Source organism: Zophobas morio, unplaced genomic scaffold (genome assembly GCF_036711695.1).
Source record: "Zophobas morio isolate AGI-343-1 ecotype UQ-CSIRO unplaced genomic scaffold, CSIRO_AGI_Zmor_V1 ptg000049l, whole genome shotgun sequence".
Classification (NCBI taxonomy): domain Eukaryota; kingdom Metazoa; phylum Arthropoda; class Insecta; order Coleoptera; family Tenebrionidae; genus Zophobas; species Zophobas morio.
In genome coordinates, this window is record NW_026972154.1 from 2,326,318 (window position 1) to 2,335,080 (window position 8,763).

Below are 8,763 nucleotides of genomic sequence, written 5' to 3' on the forward strand. Positions count from 1 at the left end.
AATCCAACTTCTTCTTTCTGTCCTATCACGGCCACGATCGTGAGTTTGAGGTTGAAGGTACCATGATCTCGGAGATGCTGTACCACTGATGCACCCATTACCATATCGACACAATCTGCATGGGAAAACTGCACCATAAACCGATTTCACCGACCGCTCGATGCTAACTGGCCCTTTTCGTGTTTTTCACGTTGCGATTAAAAAAGTGCCTGATAAAGTAACTTTTTTGGTTCTTTAACCGACTCGCTCTGTTCCATTCATTGTAGTAATTATGTAGGTCACAAAACAGTCCAGCGGCGCGTACAACAATTTACATTGAATTTCAAATAATTTTTTCTAGACACTGCTACTACTTAGGACCGTGAATTTTACCCAGTGACATAATCATATTGTGAGCTATTCCCCATTTTTTTTTTTGCATGTATTTCGCAGTCACCTTGTAGAGGCCACCTATTGAACTTGACAAACACAAGAAACCTAACGACTCTAAACTGCAAAAAATGTTTAAACTGGAATTTTACGTGTTGTACAAGACTAGCTGGTACTTGGAGCAAATTAAACTAAAAGTTCAAATTTATTAGTCATTAAGTTATGGTACATAATTTAAATTAATGTTGGTGCTCGAAAAAACTGTACCCAAAAAAACAACAAACGAAGACAAGCTAATTGACATAATTTCGCAAGTATCTACTCCAAAATTCTCCACGGTGTGCAAAATTAATAAGAATCCATATTATAGGTGTTGCCACTTCGTTAAAATCCCTCCCGATTCCCGATTAAAAAAAATGTGGGGCAGTTAGTTCATTTTAACAGTGCTTGTCTTTGAGTTTACAAGTTAATAATTGTCGAACGATATCCCAAGTAAAACACAAATGCGTGCCATTCAACGTGCGCCGCGCAAAATACGGCGTGAAATTAAAAGCTCTGAACGATAAAAATAACTGAGAAATTTCTTTTTCCTCAGACACTTCAATGCATAATTTACCACTTCGCCAAGGTCGACTTAAAAGATCCCACGAAATGAAAAAATTTTCAAAAAATTTGAGAAAAGCACTCAATGTGAAGAAAAGAAATCTAGAAAACTTTGGCAAGCTCAAAATGCCGAAAACCATGACAATATTGCTGAATAAAATATCAGTTCATCATAGCCAGAAACATTATCAAACCCTTGGAGCGACATAGAGCCACTTCCTCAGTAATGACCCATATTTACATCCTTTATCTTAAACAATTCCACCTCAGAAGCTCCGATAATGCCAAAACAAACATCAAACAAAGCAAAAAGAGACATTTTTTGATAAACCAATTTGTCAAAAATTATGCCATTGAAAATTTTGAGGGAGTTTTGATAAATTGATGGGACGCATAGATCTAAAATTTGGCAAACTCAATCTGAAAACCATGAAATTGCCAGACCCATTATCAAACCGATCGCATCACCTTGGAGCGACCCAGCGCCACTTCCTCGATAATGACCCATATTTCCATCGTCTATCCCAAACAGTCCCCAGACCGCACCAAAGCAAAACCTCGCTTGCCAAGCCAAACCCGCCCTCCCCAAGACCCGCCAAAAGCCGCCAGCGCGCCAACCACGGCAAAAAAAGAGCAAAAAAGCGGTCGTCGACACCGCGGGTTCATCTTTCGCAGATAACATTATTTCCGCCACGCACCGATTTCTCCTTGCGTGCACGACGATAATGATCAGATGCGGTGCGCGCCGAGGGCGTAAACCGGAAGTGTTAAACAACAATGAACCTGCGCCGCTTCAATTACCGCCCGCGCATCCGGCCGACGCGCCCCAGCGCCCGCCGAGCGGCCCTCCGCTCGCGCGGCGTCCCGCAGCGGCCCGCTCGGGGCCCGATCCTGCGCCGCGCTCCCGGGGGTGGACTCACCATGAAAACCATATGAGACTCGTTCTAGCTCCTTCGTGTGCGAAATCGAATTTGACACTCGGCAGTCCTGCACAATCACGCGCGTGTCATCACAAGGCACTACTCCGATCCGGTCCGGTCCTGGCTCCTGAAACAGAGGGTGGTGATGGGCGGCTGCTCGCAGACGACATATTTAGATAAGAGTTATCACCAACACGTGCGCCGCGAGATAGGGGGGGTCAAAGTTCGGTACCTTTTTGCGGTGGCTAGAGATTACTGGCGGTCGGACTGGGGCTAATCCATCACGTGCGATGGGGCTCGCAGGGTTTGGTGGGGGCGGTTACGAGTCCGCGTCGGCGTGCATCGTAGCAGGCGGCGACGTACCGACTAACGTCGTCAACGTTAGATACACACTGATGGGACACGGTTTGGAGAACATAGCGCACGGGAACATCACAGGCGGCCGAGAGGGACCCCACTATGTGCCGCTCCCCACCATAGTAAAAGGCTATGTACGGACATTCTAATAGAACAAACCGACGGATAGTTAGCGGAGACGCCGCCGGAGTGTACGGGGAGCGATCAGTATAACGAGGGGCCGACGCGAATTTGCGAGGGAGGCCGCACCGGCTGAGATAAAAGCCGAGTTTGATGACATTTGCGACGCAAAAAATCATCGTTTCATTCAACGGGTTTGCATTGTAACTTCGTTTACTTGATAAGTTGTTGAATAAAAATACGTCGGCAATTTTTCGGACCGAACAACACTTTATTTTAATTGTTATTTATTTTCACAGATAATTTCACTGTCGTTCTGTTAAATTTTTGGCCGTAATTTCAGAGTTGCTTAAATATTTATTATATTTTTTAAGGTCCGAAATAGTAAATAGTTATTTTATTTGTTATTCAGTGAATGCCATTGTTTTTAGCTTGAAGGAGATTTTTTGGATTGCAACCTATATTTTTTCAACAAATTTTTTTACTTTTATTTTTAGTTGATAAAAAACAATTAATTTATAAATATAAAAAAATGAAGCTGACTAAAATCAAATACCACTTTATTTCAAAAACGTCACTATATTCGTACTATCTTCCTTCACACTGACATTGATTAAATACATATAGATAGACCCATGCTATTGTTTGGAGCGAACAGGCCAACGGCCGGCGAACAAGAGATGGCGCACCAACAGTCGGCCGTCAAACGCCGGCGAAAAGCTTGGACACCAATCGCGCGCGTAGATAACCCAAATCACAGCAACAATACATTTAATAAAGCTACCACTCGACAGAGGGCGACGAAAACAATGTGTAAAAATCTCTTAGTAACCATTTATATAATTTGCAACGTTGCCAGATGAGCCTAGCACAACTTTGCCGTTATTTCTAGTCGATTAGATTTTATTTCGTTTAAAAGTTTCTGGTGAATAAATGGAATTATTATAATGAATAAACAATACAAACAAATTATTACTTGTTATTTTAAATACTTGTTAGTGTTGATGAAAACATAAATGGTAATTAAAGTTATTCTAAATACGGTCCGGTCCGGTAGCTCAAATTTTACAGTACGAGTGATATGTTTCAGGACGAGTAGGTAGCCGAGTCTTTAATTTCGAAACGAGTACTGCGAAAAGAGTTACCGGACGTATGTTGTTATCTATTTTATTTCATACTGTCAACATACTTTTTTATTCGATAAAATTATTATTATTTTGAGAAAAAATCCAAATCGAGTCACTTTTTCTGACATCGTTAGCAACCGCTCTTTGGTAAATGTTTTAATTTGTTTATTCGTGCGAATCAGCATCATATGTTTAAACACATAGTACTTATAACACTTTACAGGACTTATTGTTTTGTATAATCCGACTCGATGGACGAATGTTTTGTGCAATCCGTCTCGAAGGACCAATGTTTGTGCAACTCGGCTCGTCCTACCAGTATTTTTTGTAATCTGGTTGATACGACAAAGTGATACCGAATTGTACTTTGATATTGCTCCAATGACTTTTGTTTTATTGCGTGCGAGATAATAGACAGCGTTCGGTTTCGATGTTTAATACAGGACGGTTACAGAAATACTAAATTTACATTTGTATTTACAATAACAGGTAAAGCAAAAGAGACCCAAAAGGGTCAGTGGCCGCTTCCGGAAATGGAACACTTGTCCTTTTTGGCTCAATTTTATCGGACTTGTCCGTTTTTTTGATTTTACCGGAATCGTTCGATCCAGTAAAACGTCAAACTTGACATAGTATAAAGTAAAATAAATAAATTTTATTCAATTTTGACATGTAAACAAACGTTTATTTTGCCGTCAGTAGGCCACTAAAGCTTTGGTTTATCCGGTAGCACCATAAAATTTTTAAACCGCTAGCGAAATAAAATTTTTATTTTGCTGTTTTAAAACCATGGTTACCATTTCTGTAATTTCTCCAATGTCTTGCTGCTCTTTCCATCTAAGGAACTTTTGATACACTTTCTGATTTGCTCTTTTTTGGAAGCAAGTTTTGCCGTTGGAATCTTGCATGATTTTGCAATTTTTCGATAATTTTAGTTTGTTTAAAATAAACAAACACCGTCGCCAGAGTCACATACTATACACACACACCTGATATTGTAACCTAAATTCTACGCATATAAAACTTTTATTTGGTCGCTGTCAATTCTGACGTTTCTCGAATGTGAACTTTGAATCACCAATTTTTTCACAATTTGGGACTTGGGGTTGTCAAAATTGAATAAAAGTTTGTATTACACTCGCGGTTAAAATGAATGTGTAACTCGTGGTCTTAAGGCGCTCGCGGCATACGCCGCTCTCGCCTTAAACTGGCCGCTCATTAAACATTCACTTTAACCGCTTATATAATAAATAACTATTATGATGTAAATACAATTAAGTATATCGATAATTCACTACTGAAAATTTATTGAAATATAATTTGTGTTAAAAAAAGATTTTTGTGGTTTTATGGTTTATTAACATAATTTACTTATTTGAAATTAAATATTTTTAATACATAGCACAAGTTCTTGATATTCTTTATTTTTATTCCAAGTAATAATTGTGTTTCCTTTAGTTTTAATCAAGAAAATTTTTCGGTTATTATCTAACATACTTTTGTACATTAAGAAACTCCATTCCACGTCACAGGACGTTACAGGACAATATTTAAATAAATAAAGAAGTCGTTTTATGTGTTTTAAAATTCACTCTGATTTCCGGACTTTAGACTTTTTGGTGTTTCACTTCGGCACAAGAACTAGTCGTATCTCAAAGAAAACAAACAGTGGAATATAGCGTATTGTACCAATATTTCATAGTAAAAATGTCTAAATTTTTTTATGAAGAGACAGACTGTTCTAGGAAACTTTACTAAATCTTTTCATTTACGAGCTTTTGAAAGACCGCCGGTCTCACTGATACTTCTTACTTGGCTCCTACGAATGAAGCGAAAAATGCACAGATTGAAAATATAGTAAATGGGGTAGTATGTATGCGTGATATGTCGTTAGACATTAAGTATTTTGCAAATAAAATTTATTTCATTGAAAACAGAAACAATAAAAAACATATCTGTACAAGTTTGGAATCGATATGGCCAGTTGTTTAGAATATGCAAATATGCTTTTGTTCGTATTTACAATTATTACGAAACAGGTTATCAAATAATCTATTTTCACATGGCGAGACTTTCAAGCGGCCGAAGAATTAAAAACCATAAATTTTCATTGAAGAAACAAACTCTTCCAAGAAAATTACCAAATCTTTTAGTTCCATTGATACCTACCTACCGAAAACGTTGCCAGATGAGCCTAACACAAATTTGCGGATATTTCTCGTCAACCAGATATTATTTCATTTAGAAGTTTCTGTTAAATAAATGGGATTATTGTAATGAACACATAAAACAAATAAATTGTGATTATTATTTGTTGTTTTAATCCATTAGACGCTTATAGGCTTATAAGCATACTTTTCTTGAAAAATCGGTATTAAATTCAGTGAAACATCTTTGTGCCTTAATTCCTATTGGTAAACTGGGATTTTGAATAGAGGTCGCAGGAAAATTTTGTATGGTTTTATGGTTTATTTACATAATTTTCTTATTTACTATGAATGTTTTTGATATATAATACAAGTTCTTGATATTATTTATTTTAATTACATTTAATAAACCATAAAACCACAAAAATCTTTTTTTAACACAAATTATATTTCAATAAATTTTCAGTAGCGAATTATCGATACACTTAATTGTATTTACATCATAATAGTATATTATTATACTAGTTTAATAAGACGTCTTATTGTGGCACGCATGGGTTTGGGGCACGACGAGCGCAGCGAGGAGTGCTCCAAAGGAATAAGTGCCACAATGCGTCTTATTAAACGAGTATAATATACTATTTTTTCTACTTTGCATCTGATCGGAAACAAAAAATTAATAAAAATTCAAGGTTATAAGGGCCTTTTAATACGAAACGTTAGTTGTAGCGTTGTGGCTGACTTCACAATGTCAACCACCGAACACTAACAATCTAACCTAAGTTTGCCTCAAAAAATGGAAGAAGGGGGCTTGCACGCCACCTGAAATACAGTTTAACAATTGATCCCATTATTAAACTGTTTTCGGTTTAATAATGAGGCCATTGTTAACGCAAAGTAGAAAAAATTTATTTATTTTACTTCATACTATGTCAAGTTTGACGTTTTACTGGATCGAACTATTCCGGTAAAATCAAAAAAACGGACAAGTCCGATAAAATTGAGCCAAAAACACGGAGGTAGAAGAGACACTCTTCTACCTCCGTGGCCAAAAAGGACAAGTTTTCCATTTCCGGAAGCGGCCACTGACCCTTTTGGGTCTCTTTTGCTTTACCTGTTATTGTAAATACAAATGTAAATGTACTTCTGTAACCGTCCTGTATTAAACATCGAAACCGAACGCTGTCTATTATCTCGCACGCAAGAAAACAAAGGTCCTTGGAGCAATATCAAAGTGCAATTCGGTATCACATTGTCGTATCAACCAGATTACAAAAAATACTGGTAGGACGAGCCGAGTTGCACAAACATTGGTCCTTCGAGACGGATTGCACAAAACATTCGTCCATCGAGTCGGATTATACAAAACAATAAGTCCTGTAAAGTGTTATAAGTACTATGTGTTTAAACGTATGATGCTGATTTGCACGAATAAACAAATTAAAACATTTACCAAAGAGCGGTTGCTAACGATGTCAGAAAAAGTGACTCGATTTGGATTTTTTCTCAAAATAATAATAATTTTATCGAATAAAAAAGTATGTTGACAGTATGAAATAAAATACATAACAACATACGTCCGGTAACTCTTTTCGCAGTACTCGTTTCGAAATTAAAGACTCTGCTACCTACTCATCCTGAAACATATCACTCGTACTGTAAAATTTGAGCTACCGGACCGGACCGTATTTAGAATAACTTTAATTACCATTTATGTTTTCATCAACACTAACAAGTATTTAAAATAACAAGTAATAATTTGTTTGTATTGTTTATTCATTATAATAATTCCATTTATTCACCAGAAACTTTTAAACGAAATAAAATCTAATCGACTAGAAATAACGGCAAAGTTGTGCTAGGCTCATCTGGCAACGTTGCAAATTATATAAATGGTTACTAAGAGATTTTTACACATTGTTTTCGTCGCCCTCTGTCGAGTGGTAGCTTTATTAAATGTATTGTTGCTGTGATTTGGGTTATCTACGCGCGCGATTGGTGTCCAAGCTTTTCGCCGGCGTTTGACGGCCGACTGTTGGTGCGCCATCTCTTGTTCGCCGGCCGTTGGCCTGTTCGCTCCAAACAATAGCATGGGTCTATCTATATGTATTTAATCAATGACACTGAGCACAAATCTTCATTTTAGTTAAGCATTTCTAATTTCATTTTTACTTCCCGAGTGTAAGCGAAGTCCGCCTGTCTGTCTGCCGTCCCGCATTATTATTAGACAGATAATCTCCGAAAGTACTGGGTCGATTGTTGTCAAATTTTGTATTTATATTATTTTCATGTAGATGGTAAAACGCTCACCAAAATTTGTCTAAACATCCCTGCTGATAATGTGATGACGTCACTTCAAAATCCTACATAGTAAATGGGTTTTAAATTGTATAAAATAACGTAGTCCTATACATGTAGTTTATGACTCCGTCTTAAATTTTTGTCCGAATTCTTCCAGATTTTTGGAAAAAAAAATAAAAAATATAAAACAGCATTTTGAAATTTAATTTTGAATCTGCAAAACCGAATGCTTTGAAATCTTGCAAATATTTTAAAGTTATGATAAGTATAATAAATTTTTAATCAAAACGTATTTACTTATCCCCTCTAAAAAATTGATAACGTCAGCTCAAAATTTTAAAATGTCCAAAATATGATGGGTCTATACTTGTGATTTATCACAGCATTAATATTTTTTAGATTTGGTTATACGGGGTGTCCCAAAAAAATTAATGACTGAGTCAATATACATGTTATATTGATTAAATCAAGATTTGTAAAACTGAGTACTTTGAAATCTTCCAGACGTTTTGAAGTTATTATAAACATAGTAACATTTAATCAAAATGTGTCTGTTTATCAACCCCAAAAATTGATGACGTCATCTCAAAATTTTGCCAATAAATCCTATCTTAAATGTGCAAAATATGATCAGTCCATACTTGTAATTTATCAATACATTCATATTTTTTAGATTTGCTTATACAGGGTGACTAAAAAAAATTAATGAATCAACCAATTTATTTTATTGAATAAATCAAGAATTGCAAAAATGAATATATACTTCGAAATCTTGCCGATGTTTTAAAGTTATTATAAGTATGCAACCAAATATATATC

General features: G+C 36.4%; 1 protein-coding gene across 2 annotated transcripts in view; it reads right to left on the reverse strand.

The window, feature by feature from the left end:
• Positions 1–2,353, reverse strand: part of LOC135142680 (Krueppel-like factor 5) — a 222,415-nt gene extending 220,062 nt beyond the window's left edge. Inside the window, exons 1-2 of one of the 2 annotated variants that reach the window (XM_064074430.1) lie at positions 2,125–2,353; positions 1,893–2,019 (exon numbers count right to left, since the gene is read on the reverse strand). Coding sequence is in view for 1 of the 2 variants with exons in the window: in XM_064074429.1 (XP_063930499.1) it covers positions 1,893–1,904 (12 nt within the window). In the remaining variant the exon portion in view is untranslated. The remainder of the gene's footprint in view (positions 1–1,892; positions 2,020–2,124) is intronic. The other variant, XM_064074429.1, reaches the window with a different exon arrangement.
• Positions 2,354–8,763: the final 6,410 nt, after the last annotated feature.